The following is a 27,288-nucleotide window of genomic DNA, read 5'->3' on the forward strand; positions in this document are numbered from 1 at the left end:
TACACAACTACTCCCTTGCAAACATTTGTTCGACATTAACATATATTAGCTGCTTTCTCTTCTTCCTGCCATACTCCATTATTTCAGAAGCTGTATTTGATGCAGCATTAGGGAACACTGAGCTGCAATGAACAGGGTATCTGGGTGCTGGGCACTAGGAGAAAACTGTGAAGCACAAATTTTCAGATAAAGCAGACCAATATCATTCCTTGAAATCTTTTCAATGTCTTCTGAAATTCTGATTCTAAGTTCTGAGGGGCATCTAACTGACAAGAACTCTGAAATGCTATTAAGAAATCTCACAAGTATGAAATTACACCTAAATATGTGAAAGTTGATGGGGAAGTCACATGCTTAATAATAAATCACATGCTATTTGGGACCTAGTCACTTAGGACTAGCACAGGAAGTTAATTTGGAAATAACACATTTTTGCTTTGAGAAATGTGTCATATGACAAAGGGAAGAAGACTGTTATGCAATTCTTACAGTCTATACTGATTTATCACTTAATCACTGAAACAGGGAATAAAACAATGGCAGCATATAGAAGACTTTGTATTTATACACACGTACAAAACATAGCACACAGGGCACATAAACAAAGGACTAAGTAAAGTCAGATTGCAAATGTACATAATCTGTACATATGATATACAATGCCACTTGTAATGTCTGAATGCCTTACATTCCTAGTAGAGGTATTACTTCATACAAAGAAAATATAAATGCAAAATAAACCATTATGTAATTTAATATATGGTAGAATTTATACTATTTTCTCCCTGTATATTTTTCTCCCTGGGTGGCTAATTAACTCAATAAGAGTTTTCTCAGTTATATAGTATCACCCTCTTATAAGTGTTAATATTAATGGTCTCGTATGTAAACTGGTGATAACTGGATAATCCTAAATGATGAGTTTCTAAAGACAGCAAGGCAAAGCCAGCAGTACAAGGCACTAAAATGATAGTGAAGGTTCCCCAAAGTGGGTTTTGAAGCTCTGCAAAGAGAAATGCAGGGATAAATGTAGATTGGATTATTTTTATGTTCTGAATCTCATTAGTTTTGTAAATTCTAGTAAAGCATTGGGTAAAAACTGCATAGCTCTTGGGACCTGAACACGGTACACAGTTTCCCAGTGACCCATTAAAAATGTCAGGGATGCTCAAAGTTGGTATCTCTTGTACACTCTCGAGATATCCTCAAGGAGATGTCCTCAGGAAATTCCACAGGAAGTTAAGTGGAAGTTTAAAATGGGTGCAATAAACATGAACTGCTCATTGTAGAATGCAGAACCTCTAAAATGCTATTTAAAATGTGTATATTTACACACACATATATATATGGATCCAAGCAAAAAAGAGGCCTTTCCCTTTACATTTATGTTTTACCTAGGACCAGAGTTAAAACCATCATTCGAAATAATTTTCCTGTTAACAATACAAATTCTTGATACAAGGACACTAGTCGTAGCTTTAGTGGGCAGAATTTTGAATATGCTCACTGTGCATTTTACAGGTGTCAGTTTTAATACATAAAGATGAGAAGAAAATATTCCATTTTCTTCTAATCTTAAGGTGCAGCTAACAAAATTACTTCCTGAGCTGAAAATTCATCGCTATTCATTCTTTTCTTCATAAGTCTCCTTCCCAAAATTCAGACCCATGTAACATATTTTAATTCTAACTATAGACAATTGTTAGTGGTTCTACCTGGCCCTGGACTGGCTTCATTGACACTCTGAGGTCATTCTATAGCTATGAAGTTAGCACTGTGCTAATAATCTATCCTAAAGTGAGAAGAATTTTTTTTACCATATGGGGGGCAGGTCTAACCTGATTTACTGGCTTACTGTGTTCTATGAAGATTTCACTAAATACAGTGAGGCTACCAGGATACAATTTCATTGAAAAATATATTAAGTCTCATAAAAACAAATTGTCCTAAGAAAAATTTTGCTTAGATGAGTCTTGTCACATATCCTAGTATGTGACAACAGAAGTAGTGATTTTGTTGTCCTTTTTCCTGATGAGATTGATATAACTCAGGAATTATGGGAACATTATATTACTTGTGTCTTCTTATGTAACTCATATAAATCAGTTCAGAAACAAATAAGCCAAAAGAAGAACAAAGTGTTTTTCCATGAACACGTTGAATGTGTCAATGATCAACACAACTTATGCGAGCATTAAGGGTGTGGCCACTCCACAATGAAGACACCAATCCTCATCTCTGTTCCTTTAAGGAAAGAACATAATCTACTCCACATTTACAAAAGCTTTTAGATTCTTAATTCTATTATGAAGCTGGACCAACACCAAGCCTTATAAAGCTTCTGGGCTGTTAGAACCTGGGCGTGGACATACAGGTAAAGTAAGAATTCAGGTGAAAGTTGAATAAAATGGGTTCAATGGAGTGCTAGTGAAAACCAACATTTTACCTTAAATAATTTTTCTTGGCCAATTAAGATACTCTCTTTAATCAGGCCCAATACTCTGAAGTTATATACTTCCTTCCCTTCTTCAAATGGCTTTGGATCACCAGTCTGGGATGAGAATCATGACAATTGCTAACTCCTACACTGCATGCTCCTCATAACAAATGGATTATCAGAATCTCCATTTTCTAAATGTGGAAACTGAGGCACAGAGAGGCTAAGGAACTTGCCCAAGGTCACACAGCTAATGGTGGTAAAGCTAGGACTTAAATTCAGACTGTCAGGCCCTAGAGCCTAGGTGGCAACCTCCGTGTTATACCCCATGTTGCTAGTACCCTAAGAAGCCAGCAGACATACTGTCTGCCCTGTCCTCCCATATTTTTCAGGACTGACCATCAGATATCCCTCTTGTTGAGGAGATATGACCCAGTTCCTTTGCCAACAAGCCTGGACTGATCTAAAGAGACACAGCCAGATCAGGATAAGGGCTAAGTGTGTTCAGGTTCTCTGTGCTGTTTAGAATGCAAGGGATCCTGGCCCCAGACACAGGGTTCAAAGCTGGCTTGGACCAAGCACTTTAAAGGAAAGTAAAATCTGCACACAAAAAATGTTGGAAGGAGAGTTAGATGCCTAGAGAAGCAAGGAAAAGAAAGGGGGTGGGTGGAGAATGGCTGTTGCCTGCAGAGAAAAAAAGGCACAGCGGTGGAAGCTGAACTGAGAGCACAGTTGAAGGAATTTAAAACCTAACAGCTCTGTCTAGGATCCAGCAACAGAATGCAAGAGTGAGGTGTCGTTTTGGTCCAACCAAACAAATTTCTGTTTGGGGAAGAAATTATAGCTGATTCACCAATAATTTTTTAATTTTTTCCTTTTTTCAGAGACCTAGAGGGATTTCTTTGAAAAAAGCAAAACAAAAACAAAACCATGGTAGGTTTATACCAACCTTGAGATTATTCAGACATGCACTTCATGTAACTATAAAGAAATCCAAGGTTATGTTAAAATAATAATAATTTTTAAATATTTTGGGAGTTCTATTAGGAATATTAGAAAACCCGAGAGGAATCTGTATCTTAGAGGGTATGTTTATGAATGCCAGCTCCTTTGAGGTGTCCATGTGAACTGCAGGTGCCTGGAGCACTCCACTTTTCACTAAGATACTTCTCTGGGTTTCCATCCCATCCCTGGCCTCATCCCTCCACCAGACTGACCACTGCTGCCTCTCCATCCTCGCCATCCACCCACAAACTCTCTCACACCTTTTCTTATACTTTATGTTTCTAATGCTTATTCAAATGAAACTTCTTTCTCAGCTGGCATCGATTCCAACCGCCTCTTTCCTTATCCGCCATCACTTCCCTGACTTTGTCCCACATTTAAATCCTCCTGAACTCTCCCTGCACCTTGAAACTCTCTTCTGTTGATTTCTTGGCCCTGTGATGTCCTGGTCCCTTCTGGGCCCTCTGTCCTCATCATGGAGGGACATCCTCCGGGGCTCCAGGTAGCCAATGGCCTGTGGTATTTTTCTCTACTGCTCTCCAACAATTCTCCTCTGTGGCTCAGGGTCAATATCCAATATTAGTTGAATTTTAAAATATTGTGTTAATCTATAAAAGATGTGAGATACAAAAATGTGCCAGCCCAATGTTTTACTTGGAGGACTTCAAAAAAGATAACAAAGTGAAAAAAAATTTAATGGCATATAAAAGATTCAAAACAGAAAATCAGGATGTTAAGAAAAAAATGTCTGTGAGCCTCAGGCATATACCACCACCAAATGCTGTTAAGAGCAGTTAAGAGCAGTTTTTAAGTACAAGAAGCTTACTACTACTATATTTTATTAATGAACACTTTATAATCTAAGAATTAGCAGCTCAAAAGACAATGAAAGAATAAAAACAACTAAAATTTTTCAGACAGAATTGTGGTATGTTGCTTGTAAGAAAATAATATTTTTATTGTGCTTATAGAAAATTCTACACAAGGGGTAAATAGAATAGAAATTTATTAATCAGAATTCTTATGCCTTAATAAAAATATTAGTAGTAATAGTAACAAGTATGATGCTTGGTATTTTTGAAAATAAATTTATGTGGGATACCCATATTTGAAACTCACCATAATTGTGAGATATTGTTAGAGTAGAAGATACTATCTACTTAGTCACTGAGGAAAACTAACAAGTCAATAATTTGTCTAAAATTAAATGTTCTGCTTTCCTTAAAAACATCATGCCTAGAAGTGAAGTATGTGAGACTTGTCACACATTTTATATTTCATTACAGTAAACTTAATAATAGTCACTTCCTTCCTGGTCAAACAGCTGTAATCAAAATATAAAAGTTTCTTGACAATGGATCAATAAAAATAATTTTAAATATAGATTTTTCTGTTGTTTCCTAATGTGAACTTCAATGAAATGAAAACATTACTGGCCTTATCATTAAGAACGTGTGCATGTATGTGTGCATGTGGACACACACACAGTTACATTCATATATCTAAAAGAGCCGAGTTCTACCTAACTCTTGCACAGGGAAGAAGTAGTGCCACTAATATGGACCTAAATGTAAATGTGCAAGAACATTCATTTCTTAAATTGATTTGGTTCTCTTTCAAGTAGCTTGTAAAGCAGGATAAATCACTGAGCATATTTGGAAATAATGATTTGTAAATGGGGGTAATGTCAATAATACCCACACTAGCTACCTTTTGTTGATGAAAACAATTGTAAAAAAACAGTAATAATGACAAACCACATCTATCTAACATCATCTTTTAAATTCTATTCTTTAGTTTCTAACACTGTGTCACAGTCTTCATAATAGAGAAAATAAAAGTAATATAAACTTATCCTGACTCTACCTATTTATAAATGGAGTATGTTTCTGTAAAATAGTGGTTGAACTTTACAATTTGAATATATCCCTCCACAATTATCGTGAATAATGCGTAAGTTTAGTTTATTTTTTAACTGACCTTGTGAAATGTAAGCTTTGCTAGGTTACCATTCCAATTTGAAGCATTATTATTTTTTTAAAAGTTCATTTTTTCCTGGCTAGTGTGGCTCAGTGGACTGAGTGCTGGCCTGTGAACCAAAGGGTCACCAGTTCTATTTGCAGTCAGGGGACATGTCTGCACCGTGGGCCGGGTCCCCAGTGAGGGACGCGTGAAAGGCAACTACACATTGATGTTTCTCTCCCTCTCTTTCTTCCTCTCTTCCCCTCTCTCTCAAAATAAATAAAATCTTAAAGGAAATAAAAATAAAAATTGTTTCGTTTTTATAAAATAAATAAGAAAAGCCACATTTGAATTTTTAAAATTTCAGCTAGTCTGATATAGACTCTCATAATTATCTTACAGGCCAAATTAAAAAATGTGGGTGGCAAGGAGGCAACTTCAAATGTATTTGTTCAGAATTTGATTACATGCCACAGAACACCAACGGTAGACAAGATGGCAGCCTTTGCAGTGTTACATAGACTTGCCAGGCCCTGTTCTAGTCAGGATTTACTAATGAGTTGAATGAATACTTCGAGGGGAGGTTTATCAAAATCTGAGGTATGTAATGCTGGGAGCTGTTTCACTGGAAAACACCCCCAAAAGTCCAACCAATAAAATGATATTATGGACTAAAATCCAGAAGGTGAAATTGAACAATGATACAGGTCAGTTCCAACTCTGTGATCCAAAAAGGCAACTGAACAACAGGATGGGTGAAGATCTGACTTGGCAGAAGTTTTCATTAAAGCAAAAGAGAAGAAGCATTCAATTGGCCACATGTCAATATGAGTCAAAAGTACAAGAGCAGTGTACCCTTAAATACTGATCAAGAGAGTAGATCTCAGGTTAAACGTTCTTCACACACACACACACACACACACACTCACAGGTCTGCCATCTCAAACCACCTAGGGAGTATAAATTAGTTTTTTTGGAGTTATAACTGAAAATCTGTTTATTATTATTTTCTACTTTATTGAGTTATACTTGACAATTAAAAATTGTACATATTTAAAGTGCATATCTTGATGATTGATATATACTCAAACATTGTGAAATACCACAATGAAGCTAATTTAACCTATCCATCATTTCACATAATTTCCTTTTTCATGCATGGTAAAAACACTTAACATCTACCCTTTTAGTAAATTCCAAATATATAATATAGTATTGTTAACCTATGCCCTACCTTAGATCTCCATAACTTATTTATCTTGTATAGCTAAAACTTTGTACACCTTTACCAACATCTCTCCATATTTCCTTCCCTCAGTCCCTAGTAACAACCCTTCTACTCTCTGTTTCTATTAATTAGACATTTCTATTTTTTTAATGTTTTTAAAGATATTATTTATTTATTTATACTTAGATGGGAAGGGAAGGAGAGAGGGAGAGAAATATCAATGTATGGTTGCCTCTTGTGAGTCCTCTACTGGGAACTGGCCTGCAACCCAGGCATGTGCCCTGACTGGGAATTGAACTGCGATCGTGTGGTTTGCAGGCCCCCGTTCAGTCCACTGAGCTACACCAGCCAGGGCCTAATTAGACATCTTTAAATTCCATATATGAGAACACCCAGTATTTTTCTTTCTGTATCTGGCTTATTTCACTTAGCATATTTTCCAGCTTCATCCATGTTGTTGCGAATGGCAGGATTTCCTTCTTTATTTTTAAGGCTGAGTAATATTCTATTGTGTGTGCATGGAAATACATATGTGTATGTTTTTCTTTATCTATTCATCTGTCAGTGGACATTTAGGTTGTTTCCGTGCCTTGGCTATTGTGAATAATGCTGTGATGAATGTGGAAGTGGAGATATCCCTATATTATCTATATAAAGTACTATATTTGTCTTTTTGATAATGGCCATTCTAATAGGTGTGATATCTCATTATAGTTTTGATTTGCATTTTCCTGATGATTAGCCATGCTGAAAGCCTTTTCCTATACTTGTCAGCCGTTTGTATGCTTTCCTTTGAGAAATGTCTATTTGGGTCCTTTTCCCATTTTTAAATGGGGTTATTGTGTTCTTTGCTATTGAGTTTCATGAGTTCCTTATATGCCTTGAATATGACCTAAAGAGTTCAAGTTTTCACTCAGTTTCCAGGAAGGGGTAGTTAATAGAAGTAAAATATTCCCTGGACAAGGAGACAACTAGTAATTCAGAAACATGGCCTAGATGTGTCATTGTGAGAAAACAGAATAAGCAGCTTAGAAATTCACTTTATAAGGTCATTTCATCTAGTTCTTTGTCCCTAATGGGTTAAATGCTTAAGACAGTTTTCAAAGTACAGGTCTAACAAGTAGTTTCTAACTTTTTAAAGTAAGACTATTTAAAACTTTGATTCAGGTAAATTACTGGACTCTTGAATGAAGAGATGCTAGAGAACTAAAGGGGAAACCACAATCATACACGTGTGTGTGAGAGTAGGACCCAAGTATGAATATTTTGTAAGTAATTTTAAATTAGCATAGTTCTAGCCACTAGCCATGTATCCTGTCCAAATAGCTTAAAAATTTCAGTTTTTCCATGAAGATTATAGTAGAATGCACCCCGTAGGGCCATCGTGAGGAATAAATGAAATAATAATTATGAAGCACTTAACAAATTGTAGATAGCCTATAAATGTTAGCCACTATTCACAAAATTTTTATTTTCTTAGCCATCACACTTATTAACTCCTTTTGTGTTCACCAAACTAGCCACTGGGGATAAAAAATGGACATAGAATGTTAAAAATGAAAAAGACTTGGATATCACTTAGTCCATTTTTTCCAAATCAAATATTAATTGTAACACCAAAAAAAAACCAAACCCCCAAAACCCAACAAACCCAATAAAACCAGAGCTGCTCTAGTGAAAGGAATTAGTTTACAAAAGAAAAAAAAAAGAAAGAAAAAGAAAAAGGTACAATATCATAGACAGAAGACTTGGCTCAGTCTTAGGTTGCATTGGAAGTATATTGTCCATGGTACAGGGCAAACTCACCACATTTAAACATGTGCTCAATAAAACCACCCATGATCAGTCCCATTCCCAACCCCCCCAAAGGTCCATGGGTGTTTTCTAGGAAAGACTATCAGAATATTAGTGGGTCAGGAATTCATATGATAAAAGAGTTAAGAGAATTGAAATTTTATTAACCTGATAAGAGGTAAGCCTTGGTAAAATACACCAGTGGTCCTCAAATATTTGAAGGACTTTAATATATTTGAGGCAACAGACTATTTTGCCAGAGAGCAGACTAGGAATAATAAAGAAAAATGATAAAAAGCCAGATTTGAGTTAATATCCTAGAACACGGGATCAAGAGTCAGAAGCCACAAATTCAAGTCCTGGATATACTTTTAATTAGCTCTTTGATTTTAGGCAAGGTATCTAAACATTACCAGTCACAGAATCCTCACCTGTAAGGTTACAGAAGGTGATAATACTCATACGAGAAAGCACACATAAAATATTTTGAGATGTAAAAATGATCTGAGGCTAGGATCAGAATAAAAGGCAGAAAACTGTACTTGAACAACAATCAAAATAAATAAATGATCTGAAAATAGTAATAGTAACAATAAGCCACAAGAATAAGGTGCCCCACTGCTAAAATAATTCAAGTGAAGCTGAGTGGTTCTCACTGCAGGGGTTCGATGAAAATCCGGAGACCAGAGGCAGGAGGGATTGTCACTCTCCCAACTGCAAGGACAACTTGCTCACTTTCTATATAGTTTTTCTCGAAGGCAGTAGATAGTGATGATATGAAGTTATAAAGATTCACTAATGTTAATAATTTAATTGGCTAAAGAATGTAGTTAATATACATGATCTTTACAGAATTCATGAACAAGCTGGAATTCCACAAAGATACTCATCAACTGTTCAAAAAAAAAATAACAGCTTAACTCAGTACCCCAAAATATGATGAAAAAATATACTTTAGATCAAATTACAGTTAAGTCATTTTACCCAAACTGTATCTCTAAATTTATGCTGTGAATCCTGAAAATATATAGAATTTTCTGGATTGTCTTTGTCAAAATCTCAAATTTCAGTCTTCAGATAGCTGATACTCTCTTTATGCCTCTCTGCTTGCTATATTTTAGTTTTATTTCTGTTAGTGTCAGAAATAAGTAAGCCCTGTGTTAGTAATGCCTGCCAGTTGTTCCAAGTTTACTTACCCTCTGACCCTCTTTTCCCGGTGGACCTTGGGGGCCTTGAATCCCCATGGAACCCTGTGAGGAAAGAGTGAGCACATGTTAACAGACTGTTTTGTGAACACCTGCCTCTGGAGGAATGTTGTGAAAATTAAACCTACTTTACTGTTTGAACAAAACTTTTAAAGTGATTTGAGCTCTTCCAAGGTTGAACTATGTAATATATTAATAGTGATGAATTACCCATCTTCAACTGGTTTATCTTTATAGTATTCTCCAGAAAGGGGAAAAAGGCCATTCCAAACCACAGGTGAGGCCCAATGTTCACCCCCAGTGAGGACTTCCATGTGATCAGAAGCACATTTCACCAAACTACCATAAATAAATAGTAGCGATGTTTGCAGGCAAAACCACAATGCCTCTTTCTATATTTTAATTCTATAAATACCACTATATTTTGGCTGAGAGCAGCTCTGTAAGGATCTGCTAAGAAAACATGTTGTGGCATTAGCCTCAACATATGTCTATTCACAACATTTAACTTTTAATATCATGGACATTATTTAATGCTTTTTCCTAAAGTGGTAGGGAAAATAATCATTTGTTCAGATCATAAAAAAAGGGAAGTCCCCAGTGTTGTTAATCTGGAAGTCAAGTCTCCTGATTTTTACAGATAGTTACCACTATACAAGAATTCCCATTCACCATGACGCTATTGCTGGCTTTATAAAAGTCTTCAGCAGTTATTGCTAAGCAGTTACCTTTCTGAAAGCTTTTTCTGTCTCTCCTGGTCTTCCCCCTTCCCTATTGAAGCTGTTAATGTGGGAGATTCAGACTCTTTTTATTCTCAGTCTACATTCTCTTGACAGTGGGCTTTGAATTCTCTAGGTCAGTAATTCTAAAATGTATAATCCTGCTTTGTTGTCTGAGCTGAAGATCACATATCCTACCACTTGTGTGACCATACCCACTCTTCTATCTCACGAGCATCAGAAATTTAGCATGTCAAAGAGTGAATTTAGGATCCTCTCCAAAACTAGACCTCTTCCAGCACTGCTCGGCTCAATAAATCCACACCAGATCCTCCTGGTGCTCATGCCAGGAACCTAGAACTCATCCTTCACACTGTCCTGTCTCAAATTTCTTTCTCACATCCAGTGACCATTATCCTTTTAAAGTATCTCCAAAATATATTTGGATCCATCTATGTCTATTCCTATTGCTACCATTATCCACTATTGCTTGCTTATCTCTAAGAGTTTCCTGGTGACGCTAGACACAGATCCCACCATTCTCTGCATCACAGCCAAACGCATCTTAAGAAGACCCAGCCTGACCTTCTGTGACTTTCCCCAGTCTCATAGTGTCTTATACTTGTCTTTTAAATTACTGGTCACAAGTTCATTTAAATGATTATCCATGTAATGATTTGTTTCTCTCACAAGGCTCTAAGGACAAAAGGTAGAATTTGTGTCTTATTCATTATGCCACATGTCTATTAATGTCTGAGTAAAAAAATTCATATAAGGAAACCAATTAACTCTACTAAAAGTTTCCTAGTTAAGGAAGTAATTTTCAAAGGATTTTACAAATATTTATGATTAACTGATCATAATTTAAATGATTTAAATGGCTTGGAATCAATGAGCAGTCAAGTAATAGATATTCAAACAAATCTGAAATCGCATTCATTTCAGAAGTAACATTCTTTCATTATCCCATTTAAAAACAATTAGGATTCCTTGTTATACTATGACCTTTTTCTTTAAAAGTCATGGCTACCTTTAAACTGAAACATCAGATGTGCTTGTGCTGACCCATAATTACTTATCATGCATATACTCAGTTTCCCCTTTTTTTCATCAAAACTAGATTTTCATAATGTTGTAACATGCATACGTTTAATATCTAATTTCATTTTGAATAGAAAATTTTTTTTACTTTAATTTTTTATTCGGGTAGGTTTCATTTGACTAAAATTATTGGGATTTAGTATAAATTATTGAAACTAATTTTCTAAAAGCATTAGTACAAAAAATTCTGCATGGCTCACCAATCCTCAGTGTCCACCAAAATCTCTCTGACTTCTCCACAGAACATAAATAAAGTATAGGTATTTGTTATTTTAATTATTCTCACCTACTTTTGGAAAAACTGAATGTTATAGGGAGATATGGAGGTATGCTTTACTGATTTAGGCAGGAATAAAAACCTGGGAGTGAGAAAAGTGATCAGTTTTGTTTGTTGCTATAATGTTACATAACCAAGGAAACTTAGCTAACTAGGCCAATTTAAGACTAGTGAATTCCTAATGTGTGTAAGAAAACAAATGTTGAAAACTAAACATACTAAGTATTAATTATAATGTAATTACAGGGAGCTGCATCATTATTTACAAGACTGACACAATCTTGGCTCTAGATTAAATGCTCCCTCTTACCCTTAGGAAACTATTATCATTTCATGAATAGTCAAACTTACATATAACGTTTTTGACATCCATCCAAGTGCTGACAGCTCTTTCAGTGTTTTTAAGCATGAGCTATTAAAACATGCACACACCAAACATTCATCAAGGGAGCACAATGAATTCTGAGTCACATATATGAGTAATAAAAATTCCACCTCTTTACTTTTTGGAGAAGTTACATAACATAAGCCTTCATAATGCAAAAATACTAAAATTGATTTAAAATGTATTCAATGGATTGGAAACATATTTATGAGAATGTTTTGCAAGCAAAGTCCAGGTAATAAAATAAGGTATACTCCCATACATAACCCATTTTTCTACCTCCTGGATTCTAATGATTCCAAACCCTCCTTCTACCTTTACCTATGCTAGGTCTAGGACCCATGTAGGAATTGGATGAAAAACTGGGACATTATTTTTAATCTCCAACGTACTATTTACTACTTAAATTATTCAGAACCAATTTTAATCTTAGCCATATTTTTAAGCTGATCTTTATCAAATATTGGAAATTTATCAAGAAAATTATATCAGTGTTGTCATTAGTAAAACATAGGTCAACCTACTGTAGAAAAATCACATTCTTCACAAAAAATTAAAATTTGGTGATTATTATTTATTATCTAGCTCACTGTTTTCATTTAGTAAAGTCTGAGAATGGATTTATCACTTACTAGAAAAATTATGGATCCACTGAAGCTGTAGTTTACATAAATTAAACTTGAGTAGAGCTCAGTATTTGTCTCAGAGCCCCATCCTTAATTCATTCTTACTCTGGTCTTGTAAATGCCATTATATGTGTATTTTACTATTCTCTTAATTGACTATGAGTTCCAGAGGACAGAGGATTTATTTGCTATCTTCTACTACACTTATAGAAGGGACTCAATAAATGGCAAATTGAACCATAAGAAAGAAAATACTGAGATAGAGTAATACTGGGTGGTGGTGATAGGAAACAGGTTTCTCTTGCACATTTGATGTGGTCTGTCCAGAAAAAGTCCATTTATAGTCAATATGATGAGAATGGTTTGCACGGCACCAATATAACCTGGCAGCTGAGGAGAGTAGACTGGAATCATGTGTGTGAACAATGACAATTTCACTGTAGTAGTTGGTGGGGGTGGTACATGCCATTGAGTGAGCATGTGTACTGTGTGGCCATCATATTCAAAATGACTGAGGGAGTACAGCAACAAATCTGCATCAAGTTTTGTGTTAAGCTTGAACATTTCTCCATGGAAACTATTCGAATAATTTAGAAGGCATTCGGGGGTGATGCAATGATTGCAACACAAATAAAAGTGTGGCACAAATGCCTCAATGATGCTTGAGAATCTGTAAAAGGTGATCCACATTCTAGAAGGCCCGCAACAAGCAGAACACCTGAGAATGTTGAACATGTCCAGGCTGCAACAACAAAGATCAGTGACTGACAGTGTGAGAACTAGAAGCTGATCTGGGGATTCCAAAAGCTACTGTGTCCCAGATTTTGACGCAGGGTCTTGGCATGAAATGTGTTGTGGCAAAATCCATTCCATTGCTTCTATTATCAGAACAGAAGGAACATTGTGCTGCAGTTGCTAATGACTTGATTCAAACTACTACCAATGAAACAGATGTCCACAAGAAGGTCATAACTGGAGATGAATCATGAGTCCATGACAATGATGTGGAAGGGAAGGCCCAGTCGTCCCAATGAGAGTTACCTGGTTCTCCAAGCCCAAAGAAGGCACGTGGCAAAGCCTTGGCAAGATCAAAACCCCATGTTAACTGTCTTTTTGACTGGGAAGGTATTGTCCGTCAGAAGTATCTCCCTCCAAGTCAAACAATTAATAAGGAGTTATACCTCAAACTTGTTTGTTGGTTGAGAGATGCAATTAGCAAAAAGGGCCACAGCTATGGGCAACTGGTGATTGGCAGCTTCATCATGAAAATGTGCCCACTCATGCATCATGTCTTGTGCAGAATTTTTTGGTGAAACATCAAATCACCCAGGTGACTCAGCTCCCCTACAGTCCAGATTTGGTGCCCTGTGACTCCTGGTTTCTCCCCGAACTAAAATCACCTTTGAAAGGGAAGATATTTCAGACAGTCCATGAGACTCAGGAAAATATGATGGGGCAGCTAGCTGATAGAGATTCCAACACAGGATTTTGCAGAGTGTTTTGAACAGTGGGAAAGAAGCTGGAAGAACTGTGTGAGGTCGCAAGGTGCCTACTTTGAAGGGGACTGAGACATCTTTGTCCTATATACAATGTTTCGTGTATCTTGTATCTTCTTCAATAAATGTCTCTATTTTACATAGTACATGGATGGGTACTTTCTGGGCAGGTGTTGTATGCTCATATTCATTTCAAAAGTTGGACTTATTACCACATTGTGGACCTTTCAATCTTGTTTTCATTTCTTATATAAAGTCAATATTCCATTCTATGATAACTAACAGTAAAACTGCTTTAGAACTCATTTAAGAATTATCACTTACCACCTATGACATCATCTCGATTATGGGATTATGAGACTTATTTAAATCTTTGACCACTGCTTGAGATTTAACAGACTCATATCATTTTTAATCCGAAAATGATATCTTAAATAACTTCTGTGCATATGGCATATTTGAATAATCTATGCATTATTTTTTAATTTAATTTGCCAAAGAACATTGCCTGTCTATTTTTTCTACTTTTTCCATCTATTTATTATGTTATGAAAATAACTGTAAATTGACTTACTCCTAAAATTCTACAAATGTAAAGGTTCATTTTTTTCAGAAAGAGAAACTTGAGAACATATTTAGAATAGTCACAATGAAAACATCTGCATATGTCCATCAGGCGTTTTTTAAGTGATATTGTGGACAATAAAAATGTTGACCCATAAAGGAATTCATGAGGCTGTTACCTCGTTTGGCTAGGATACAAATGTGCAAAAACAGTCCAACCCAGTTAAACCATTTTAAGTTCCAGTGGATAGCTATTACACAGTGTGTTACATTTCACACAGTTCTCTCTGGACAATCTGGTGATTATTTCAGACAGGCTGGAGCTTATCATCATGGAAGCTCATGTAAATATTTAACTGGGAAATTACTTAGAATTAACTGGTTCAGAACATAATTTTGAAGTGTTTAACACACACAGCAGATGTTCAGAAGAGTTAATAGAGTAGATTAATTGCATTTGAACACTTATTCACTTGTGAAAAGAGGCAAGATTTATTCATAACTTTTTGATCAAAGAAAGGAGCTGAAGTGAAAAAAAAGTTTCATTTTAATGTAATATTTGTACTCCCTTACCAGGAATGTTGAGGATCATATGATACCTAAAACTGACTTCACCAAAAATGTTTTGTAAGTAAGTATATTTTAAGTGTTATGATTATTGCTTTAGAAAATGCTTCATAGGCTGGAAACATAAGACTAAGCAAAATCTGAGTAAATTCTTAAAATACCAATAGGGTATTTTTGTTTTTCAAATAAAGTGTATAAAATTAAAATTAAAAACAGAGTTTATCTGTTTTTACAAAAAATTTCATGCATTAATATGAAAACAATGGGAACAAATTTTATAAGTTGGAGACATCAGAACAAATGATGAAAAGGAAATAAGTTAAAGTATAATAGACATGTAGTCCAGTAATGAGAAAATAAGTTTAAGTAGTTCTGAGAAGTGGCACTGAAGACTGTTTATGTTCATAAATTAAAGCAGTGACCAGTTTTATGTTATTTCACATAATTATAATGACATTAGACAGAATTTCCCTAAGGGCACGGATGTATTTGGGGGAAAGAAATGCTATGTTATATCTCAAAAGCCTATCATTTTATCATAAGAACCTGTCAGTGGACACCAGGAAATAGATGTCTTTGAAATAAAGAACAACAGAATCTCTTCCATATACCAATAAATAAATAAATAAATAAATAAAAGCCCTACAAACCTACTCATTAACACTGAAGAGAGAAGAATAAGAAGAGATATGTCTAGAAAGAATACCCTATGAGATATTGGTGTAGACAGGAATGTTTCAATCATTATCATTCACAGCAAACAGGGTCCATAACTGGATGGACAACTTTATCCCACCTTCAACAACTTAAAAAATAGAGGTCATTTGTAGTGCCTTCCAAACTTAATATCATTTGAAAGCCCTGGAAGCATTTTTAGACATGAGACATAATGAATTATGATCCTATGTGGTTGCAGGGATAAATTTTAACAATAATCTTTTTCTGTGTTTTCTGAACTCAGAAATCACATTTCTTTTTGTTATATAGATTCTGAAATAGCATGTTTTTAGTCCCTACAGGTTCAACCAATTCTAAATTAAATAATAGAATATATAGTCTGTAAATTTGGAATGTTGTAGTGTAAGACATCTGTATTTCCACAAACTTTCCTGTGACTATGAATTCTGTCCTTATTTGAGACATTCCACAAAAGTTGTATATAATCTTGGCTCCTTTGCACTTTTCTTATTATCTAGCATAATGAATTGTGTTTAGTAGGTGTTAAATGGATGAATGACTGCTAAGATTCTGATTCTTTACACTTCTCCTGGTACTTCTGCTGCAGTGAGAACATTGTCATAGCTAAAGAAATTCCAGTTTATAAGCTTACATTACTCATCAACAAATCCCACTTGATATAAAAGTATTTCAGGTTATTTTTAATTCTTATACTTCCTGTGGAGGAGCTTGCCCTTCATTAGAGGAAGAAATACAACCTGAATTCTTTAATTTATGCCACAATGAAAAGGATTAAGTATTTTTTTAAAAAACACAACATGAACTGAAAAGATTAAAGTATCTAATCAAATAATTTATTAAAAATAAATAGAACTGATCAAGTTATTTAAATGGTTTTATCATTTACAATAATGTTGTTTCATATTTGGTAATTATTTCAGATTTACTTTCATTTATTTGTCATGACCAATTTCATATTTTGGCCATTTCTATATTTAAAATTATTCTTGACTGTGAAAAACTATGTAGATTTGCTTAATTTGGCCCTAACCTAATAAATGAAGTGGTTTGATTTCTGGTAACTCAAAGTTCTGTTGACAAGTAAAGAAATTGGTAGGTCATGGTCTGTTTAATCCATTTGTATCATGTCTCAATGATTTATGAGGGAGAAGATGATTGATTCAGTTTTAATGATTAGTCTGATCAAATAACAGTCTGTATTTTTAGAAGGGATTTTCCATAGGTCAGTGGCCACATGACCTCTAATTCCAAATTTAATATCATCGATAATTTTTGCATTTGGGTTATGCAACGCAAATGACTAGACTGAAGGAAATAATCTAATTTCAGGGTTCAAACATAAATCAGTACAGGGATAGCCCCACACCACACAAAAGACCTACATATTTAATGCAGATAACTATGGAGATAGTTTATATGGTTTCAAGCTAAGTAAGATGCAGTTGAGTACGCTGATGAAAACCACTTTGAACAGGGTAAAATGCTCCCTACAGTAATAAAGAAAATTTTAAAGACATAAAAACATATATTAAAATACTCTTCTCCTTTTAACTTCTTTCTGCTGGCCTTTCTGCCGGAGGCATCCATTTTCCTTAGGAAGATTCAGATCTTAATACCATAAGTGTAAAGGTATGGAAAAGTCAATGTTTAACTTTTGATATCCAAGAAAGGATTGTTGGTTCACACAAGACAGAAACCTGGAATCCAGGCTTTATTAATATGAGTGTACTCATCTTTGCATATCAAGAGGCATTCTCGTGGATCATAAAGTTTAACCATGAATCACAGGGCACAGAGGAAGGAGCAGATGTAAAGGTACTTCAACCAAACCAGAAAGAAAATGTAAAAAATGTCTTTCCTTTCTGTTTCATTGAATAAAGGGTTTCAGGAGAAGAATGGTGAATTATTAGGCAGACACTAGTATTTTTTCTTTCCCTCTTTTTTTGAAAAACCAGAGCACCAAGAATTCATAATGTATTACATTTCTCAGTTGCAACACTGATGCTAAAGGCAATAAAACAAAACCTTTGTAATTCTGATGAAAATAATTTTCAGTCTAGCATTCTATCCCAAGACAAACTACCAATCACATGTGAAAGTAGAATAGAAACATTTTTAAACACATGAAAACCTCAGAAAATTTAACTTTTTTCACATTTTCTTTTTTTTTAATTTTATTTATTTATCTTTAGAGGGGAAGGAGAGAGGGAGAGAAGAAACATCAATGTATGGTTGCCTCTAGTGCATCCCCTGCAGGGAACTGGCCTGCAGGGAACCTGCCTGCAACCCAGGCATGTGCTCTGACTGGGAATCGAACTGCAATCCTCTGGTTCACAGGCCCGTGCTCAATCCACTGAGCTACACCAGCCAGGGCTTCACATTTTCTTAATAATTTGCTTGAAGATGTGTACACATAAATGAAAGAATAAAACCAAGAAAGGAGATGACAATGAAAAGGAGAAACATTGGAATCAACCCAGACAAAATAAAGGGAGTCACAGAATGAGATTCTTGTCCCTGGCATAGAAAGCTACTAGCCAAGGATGGAATAAAAGGTCTGAATAGAACTCCCCCCAAATAAGAGACTCAATGAGAGAATTTAAATAATATAGAAGATAATTACAGGGAAAACAGGAATACAATTGGAAACACCTGAAGAAAAAAACTATTCAGGAGAGGAAAAGTACACTGCTTGGCTCTGCAAGTACCAATCTTTACATAGGTATAAAAATTGAAATACTTTATGTATTTTTAATAAAAATAATACTATAACTCTATTACTAATTCACTTGTGGCTGGGCATCTAGATTGTTTCCATTATTTTACTATTTCAAACAATGCTAAAATAAATACCCTTGTGAGTGCAAGATTTCATAAATGAGCAAAACTATCTATAGCTATATTTTCTGGTTCAACACAAATTTGAAATTTAGGTAAATAGCATTATATTGCCCATTATAGAGACTGTATCCAGATATACTTCTCTCAGAATCTATGAGTATGTTTCTCCACATTTTCCCATGTACAGTATTATCAATCATTTTGACCTTTGCCAATCTATTATGGTAAGGATACTTAGCATGTGGTCTACCCTCTCAATATATTTCTAAATGAACAATAGAGTATAGGTAACTATAGATACAATGATGTATAGCAGATTTCTAGAATTCATTAATCTTGTAGAACTGAAAGTTCATACCATTGAACACCAGCTCCCTAATTTCTCCTCCTGCCCCGAGGTCTTGGAAACTACTATTTTACTCTTCATTTCTATGAGTTTTACTATTTTAGATATCTCATGCAGGTGGTATCATACATCATTTGTCCTTCTGTTGCTGGCTTATTTCACTTTAGCTAATGTCCTACAGTCTCATTCATGTTATTGCATAGGGCAAGGCTTCCTTCTTTTTAAAGACTGAATATTTCATTGTACATATACACCACATTTTTTAAACCCATGCATCCATCAATGAACATTTAAGTTGTTTCCATATCTTGGCTATTTTGTCATAGGCATATCAAAAGATGCTCAACATCACTAATCATTAATGAAATGCAAGTGAAAATCACAACAAAATATCACTTCACACTCTAAGAATGACTATTTAAAAAGCTGTGTTGGTAAGAATGTAGAAAAACAAGAGCCATGTATGCTATTGGTGGGAATGTAAAATGGGATAACTGCTGCAGAAAATGGAAAGGAGGTTAATGAAAAAAAATAGAACTAATATATAACCCCAAAATCTTCTAGTGTATATCCGAAAGAACTGAGGCCATCACAATCTTGTAAGTAAGAAGTAGTATCTCGGAGGCACTGTAGTTTACATTTTTCCTAATAAGAGTGAATGTTTTTAAATATATTTTATTGATTATGCCATTACAGTTGTTCTATTTCCCCCCTTCATTCCCCTCCACCCTGCACACCCCTCCCCCACCATTCCCCCTTCAGTTTGTGACCACTTGTCTCAAGTTCTTTACATTCTATATTTCCCATACTATTCGTGCCTTCCCCCCTATCTATTTTCTACCTATTGTCTATGCTACTTATTTTCTGTACCTTCTCCCCCCTTCTCCTTCTCCCACTCCCCTGTTGCTAACCCTCCATGTGATCTTCATTTCTATGGTTCCGCTCCTGATCTAGCTGTCCTCTTAGTTTGCTTTTGTTTTAGGTGTGGTTCTTAATAACTGTGAGTTTGCTGTCCTTTCACTGTTCATCTTTTTTATCTTCTTTTTCTTGGGTAAGTCCCTTTAACAGTTCATATAATAAGGGGTTGGTGATGATGAACTCCTTGAATTTGATCTTATCTGAGAAGCACTTTATCTGTTCTTCCATTCTAAATGAAAGTCTTGCTGGATAGATCAATCTTGGATGTAGGTCTTTGGATTTCATGACTTGGAATACTTCTTTCCAGCCCCTTCTTGCCTGTAAGGTGTCTTTTGAGAAATCAGCTGACAGTCTGATGGGAAGTCCTTTGTAGGTGACTGTGTCCCCTTATCTCTTGCTGCTTCTAGAATTCTATTCTTCATTTTAATCTTGGCTAATATAATGATGATGTGCCTTGGTGTGTTCCTTCTTGGGTCCAACTTCTTTGGGACTCTGAGCTTCCTGGATTTTCTGGAAGTGTATTTCCTTTGCCAGATTGGGGAAATTCTCCTTTATTATTTGTTCAAATAAGTTTTCCACTCGTGGCTGTTCCTCTTGCCCTGCTGGTACCCCTATAATTCGGATGTGGGAACATTTAAAGATGTCCTGAAGGTTCCATTTTTTTTGAATTCTTGTTTCTTCATCCTTTTCTGTTTGGTCATTTTTTTCCTCCTTCTGGTCCACTCCTTTGATTTGAGTCCCAGTTTCCTTTCCATACTATTGGTTTCCTGTGCATTTCCATTCATTTCAATTAGTTTAGCCTTCATATGTTCCTCTAATTTGTGACTAAAATGAACCAGTTCTGTGAGCATCCTGATAACCAGTGTTTTGAACTATGCATCTGATAGGTTGGCAATTTCTTGGTCACTTAGAGTTATTGGCTCCAGGGGTTTGAGTTCTTCTTGAGCCATGTTTTTATCTGTGCCTGTTACATATGAGTAGTGGAGTCTTAGTTGTTCACCAGGGCAGGGCCACCCAGGTCGCTGGTTTGTGACACTGTATGTGGGGGTGGAATCAGAGAGGGACAATGGTGGTTGTCCTTTGCCGCTTTCCGCCACCGGGGCCTGCACAGTCTGTCTCACCACTCACTCCTTCACCAGTTTATCTGCGCGCGAATGTGTGACTGTGGTCAGCCCTCAGTCGGTCCACCTACTACTCCATACCTGGGGTCCGCTCACAGCGGCTGGCGTGCCTGGGTCCTGTGCCTGGGTTGGTCTGGTGGATCTTTCCTGCCCGACCCCGCTCTGCTGCTGGCTCTGCCCCTCTTACTGGTTTGGCTGAAGTGTTCGTTGTTGTCAGACTTCTGACTTCTGTATAGTTTAATTTTCTGTGGTTTGGCTGCATTTTTGTTGCTAAAACTTTGTTGTTTTTAAACTTGGTTGTGCTAGAGGGTGCAGTGCTTCCACCTATGCCTCCATCTTGGTGGACCCCTAATAAGAGTGAATTTTTTGTGTATGAGTCATCTAATTCTTTTCTCTAAATTCTATTTGATCTTCTGATACAAATTTTTTTTTTTTTAACTTGGTTGTTGGTCCTTTTAAAACTTAATCTGTAAAACTCTTCTATATAGTGGGAAATGTACCCTTTTGTTATGAGTTGGAAATGTTTTTACCTAGTTGGCCATTTCACTTCATAATGTTTTTCTGCCATACAGAGATTATTTGTTCACATGGTCAAACTTACTAATTTCATTTTTATTTTGGGGGCTTTTTATATTTAACAAGGTATTCTCCATTACTTTTTCAAATTTATATGTTTCCCATAGGACTTCTCTGGTTTAGCTTTTTTACTTTTTAAATTTCAATATATCTTATATTTTTATTGGTATAAGAATGGTAAAATGATTCAACTTTGTGTCTTCCAAATGCCACACAATTTATTCCAATGCCCCAATCCATTTATTGAAATATGATATATATTATTATGACATTTTCAGAAAGAAAATGTTTTTAACCATGTGAATGTATTAATTTTTGAAAGTACTAAAATTTTATTTAAAACACTAATGACATTAAGACAAATAAACTGATTCTTATAGTTCACTTATTATATGCATATTCAGAATTAGCATTTGTAATAGCAAGGAATTGCTGTAATCTTTATACCTGGTAAATTATCTTAAAGTATGTGGCAGATAAATTGCTATTACTATTAACAGGAACTGTTCTCAAATTGTAATAATTTGCTACTAATTTGGTTAATACAGTGGTTATTATTACTATGTAAAATATGTTTTTATAATTACTTTGCACTTATTGGTGGCAGAACAAGGAGACAGCCTTTACAAATTGAATGAGCCTTGTTAATTCTACAGAATATTTGCAAGAATGGTACTTAAATATTGAATAGTTAATTATTAATTATAAAACCAGTGAAAATGCCTGATGAATTAAGACTTAACTATTCAATGCACTTTGGTAATTTGTGTACAAACTAATGAGTAAAGTAGTTATATTGTCTGTTTATCAGCTTTTTGTGGATGTTAAGTGAAAAATGTGTCCTACCAGTTTTTATATTGACAAAAAGACTAATCATTAAAAATGTTGGGATTCTAAGACATAGTTCAATACATCTGAGGGATAAGTCCTTTTTTGTGTAATGTATATTGCAGGTCAATGGACAAATCAGTTTCTTTAAAATACAGCCTTTTATAAATGTAATAAAACATCTACCCTCCATAATCACATCTACTTAATAGACTGAATAACTTAAGGCAGAGGTCCCCAACCCCCAGGCCATGGACTGCTATGGGTATGTGGCCTGTTAAGAAAGGGGCTGCACAGCAGGAGGTGAGTGGCAGACATGTGAGCAAGGAAAGCGTCATCTGTATTTACAACTGCTCCCCATTGCTCTCATTAGCCCTGAGCTCTGCCTCCTGCCACATCAGTGGCAGCATTAGATTCTCGTAGGAGCAGCAACCCTACTGTGAACTGCACATAGGAGGGATCTATGTTCACACTCCTCGTGAGAACCTAATGCCTGATGACCTGAGGTGGAGCAAAGTCAGTGATGCTAGTGCTGGGCAGTGGCTGCAAACACAGGTTATCATGAGTAGAGAGGTTTGACTGCACAGAGAACAAAATAAATTAATTGTTTGCAGACTTATATCAAAACCCTATCAGTGAGTGGCAGGTGACAATTAAGCTGCATCTGGAGGCAGGCTTTATAGTGGCAAGTGAGTTGATGTATTTCAATTGCATACCTGCATCTGGTTGCAGGCTTTAAGTCAGAACCCAACACTTAAATTTCAGTCCACACATGGGCTGCTCATTGTTTTATTTACCACTTCTGTCTGCATATCTTTCCCAAAGTGAACACTTGTCTCAGTCACAGTTTTGGTAAGCCCACATGCTAACCCCAGCCAAAATGAGTAAAAAATAAATGTCTTTGGAGAGCTTCTTTGGAAATGAGGAAAGACCAAATTGTGAGATAGCAGAAGACTCTAAGACTGCCAACAAAAAGAAAGCTGCATTTAAAGAAAATACCGAGTTCTACTTAAATTACAGTTCATTGTAACAGGTAACTCACATTCTAAGTCTATTTTTTATAATATGTGGTGACTGGCAATTCAACAAAGCCATGAAACCTTCAAACCTGCTTCACTATGTGGTCACAAATCATCCTGCATTAAAAGACAAGCCTTTGGGACTTCCGCCAAGATGGAGGCGTAGGTGGAAACACTTTGCTTCCTCGCACAACCAAATCTAAAAACAACAAAATTTAACAATAATAAATGCAAGCAAATCACAGAAAATTGAACAATATGGAGTCTGAAAATAATGAACTGCTCAGCTAAACCAGTTAGAGGGGCAAAGTCAGCAGCAGATCAGGTGTGGGGGGGGGAAGATCCCCCAACCCGGACAGCGCGCAGGCAGCCGAGGGTGCATATCCCAGGTGTGGGCTAGCTACGGGGTGGACACAGGGAAGGTGTGGCATGGCTGGCTGTCTGCAGTTGCGCATTTGCCCGCAGATAAACCAGTGAAGAGATGTGCATTGAGACAGACCACGCAGACCCTGACGCAGGGCAGTGGGCTCACACATTTGGGCTCAGATAAACAGGCGGGGGCGAGTGGTGAGGCAGACAGGGAAGTGAAGAAGACCGCCAGTGCTCCCTTTCTGACCCCACCCCCACATATAGCATCAAAACCAGAGACCTGGGTGACCCCACTCTGGTGAATATCTAAGGTGCCTCTCCTCATACATAACAGGCATAAACAGATCAAAACATAGCTCAAGAACAACTCAGAGCCCCAGAGCCCATAAATCTAAGCAATAAAGAAATAGCTAAACTTTCAGATGCATAGTTCAAAACACTGGTGATCAGGATGCTCACAGAACTGGTTGATTTTAGTCACAAATTAGAGGAACATATGAAGGCTAAACTAAGTAAAATGAATGGAAATGCACAGGAAACCAAAAGTAATGGAAAGGAAACTGGGACTCAAATCAAGGGAGCAGACCAAAAGGAAGGAAAAAAATGACTAAACAGAAAAATATGAAGAAACAAGAATTCAAAAAAATGAGGAGAGACTTAGGAACCTCCAGGACATCTTTAAATGCTCCAACATCTGAATTATAGGGGTACCAGCAGGGGAAGAGGAACAGTCACGAGTGGAAACTTTATTTGAACAAATAATAAAAGAGAACTTCCCCATTCTGGCAAAGGAAATACACTTCCAGAAAATCCAGGAAGCTCAGAGTCCCAAGGAACTTGGACCCAAGAAGGAACACACCAAGGCATATCATCATTACATTAGCCAAGATTAAAATGAAGGATAGAATTCTAGAAGCAGCAAGAGATAAGGGGACACAGTCACCTACAAAGGACTTCCCATCAGACTGTCAGCTGATTTCTCAAAAGACACCTTACAGGCAAGAAGGGGCTGGAAAGAAGTATTCCAAGTCATGAAATCCAAAGACCTACATCCAAGATTGCTTTATCCAGCAAAGCTTTCATTTAGAATGGAAGGACAGATAAAGTGCTTCTCAGATAAGATCAAATTCAAGGAGTTCATCATCACCAACCCCTCATTATATGAACTGTTAAAGGGACTTACCTAAGAAAAAGAAGATAAAAAAGATGAACAGTGAAAGGACAGCAAACTCACAGTTATTAGCAACCACACCTAAAACAAAAGCAAACTAAGAGGACAGCTAGATCAGGAGTGAACCATAGAAATGAAGATCATGTGGAGGGTTAACAACAGGGGAGTGGGAAAAGGAGAAGGGGGGAGAAGGTACAGAAAATAAGTAGGATAGACAGTAGATAGAAAATAGATAGGGGGAGGGTAATAATAGCATGGGAAATATAGAATCTAAAGAACTTGAGACACGTGTTCATGAACTAAAGGGGGGAATGGTGGGGGGTGTGCAGGGTGGAGGGGAATGAAGGGGGGAATAGAACAACTGTAATGGCATAATCAATAAAATATATTAAGACATTTTAAAAAAGACAAGCCTTCAGAGTTTTTCAAAAGAAAAAAAACATGAACAGAAGGAACAGAAGCAATTATTGAAGGTCACCACTTTATCAAATGTGTCTACACTGAGAGCATCATTAGTGGCTTACCATGTTGCTAAAGCTAAGAAGCCCTTTACTATTGACGAAGAGTTTATCCTGCCTGCTGCAAAGACATTTATTATGAATTTTTAGGAAAGGCTGCAGTTCAAAGGGTGGCCCGTGTTCCTCTTTCGGCTGGCACCATAACTACATGAATTGATGAAATAGCATAGGATACTGAGGCACAATTGTCAGAGAGGATTAATGAGTCACCATGGTATGACATCCAGGTTGATGAGTGTACTGATGTTGACAAATCTACTGATGTTCACAATAAAGCAACAATGCTTGTTTTTGTGCAATATATTTTTAGGAGGATGTTCATGAGGGTAGGCTATGCACACTTTTGTTTCCAACCAAAACCACAGCTGCAGAACAATTCAAGTCTTCGAATGATTACATATTGGGAAAACTGAATTGGTCATTTTATGTCAGTATATGCATGGATGGAGTGGCTGCCGTGACTGGATGGCTTTCTGGTTTCACTACTCAGGGCAAAGAGGTCACTTCTGAATGTGAGTCTACACACTGTGTCACCCATAGAGAAATGCTGGGTAGCTGAAAAATGTCACCTGAACTTAAAGTTTTGCAGGATGTGATTAAAATTATTAATCACATCAAAGCACATGCACTTAACTCATGTCTCTTTTAGAAAAATTGTCACCCCTGGCAGCACATTTCAGTGACACAAAATGGGTCAGAAAACTTGCTTACTTGTGTAATATATTCAATCTGTTCAATGAACTCAACCTCTCATTTAAAGAATGAACAACAACTCTGTTCAAGTCGGCAGATAAGTGGCTGCATTCAAAGCCAAACTGAATCATGAGAGTGACTAGTGAACACTGGGATTTTTGACATGTTTCAAACATTAGCAGAGATTTTGAAAGAGACTGAGCCAGGACCTTCTTTCTCTCAGGTGGTATATCATCACCTATCTCATCTTTCAAAAGAGTTTGGGCATTACTCCCCAACCACAAAAGATCCCCAACCTGGCAAGGAATGGACCTGTGATGCACTTGTGAATGAGCCAAGTGAATTGACTTTGTCCATGCTAGAGACAACTGCTTGAGATTGCAAATGATGGTGGCTTTAAAAGTATGTTTGAGACAACTTCAAATCTTCATACGTTCTGGATTAAAGTCAAGGCAGAATATCCTGAGATTGCCACTAAACCACTGAAAAGCCTGCTTCCATTTCCAATACCCTATCTTGTGAAGCAGAGTTTTCTACAGTGACAGCAACCAGACAGAGATTACATAGTAGATTAGACATAAGCAAGAAAAGTTTGTGTGTCACTTTCTCCCATCACCCAGATGGACCATCTAGTTGCAGGAAAACAAGTTCAGGGTCCCACTGAGTCTGCATTACGGTGAGTTATATAATTATTTTATTATATACAGTCCAGCACAAATAACACTTTTTTAGAAAATAAAGTGTTATTTATTTAATTTTAGAAAGGGAAAGGGAGGGAGAAAGAGAAGGAGAGAAAGATCAATGTATGGTTGCCTCTCATGTG

The 27,288-nt window shown here is 36.3% G+C and overlaps 1 protein-coding gene across 1 annotated transcript in view; it reads right to left on the bottom strand.

The window, feature by feature from the left end:
* COL19A1 (collagen type XIX alpha 1 chain) overlaps nucleotides 1-27,288 on the bottom strand; it is a 348,702-nt gene that overhangs the window by 134,321 nt on the left and 187,093 nt on the right. Inside the window, exon 15 of the mRNA XM_053665015.1 lies at nucleotides 9,623-9,676. Coding sequence (XP_053520990.1) covers nucleotides 9,623-9,676 — 54 coding nt within the window. The remainder of the gene's footprint in view (nucleotides 1-9,622; nucleotides 9,677-27,288) is intronic.

Source organism: Artibeus jamaicensis, unplaced genomic scaffold, assembly GCF_021234435.1.
Source record: "Artibeus jamaicensis isolate MK-2021 breed Jamaican fruit bat unplaced genomic scaffold, CSHL_Jam_final contig_388, whole genome shotgun sequence".
NCBI lineage: Eukaryota > Metazoa > Chordata > Mammalia > Chiroptera > Phyllostomidae > Artibeus > Artibeus jamaicensis.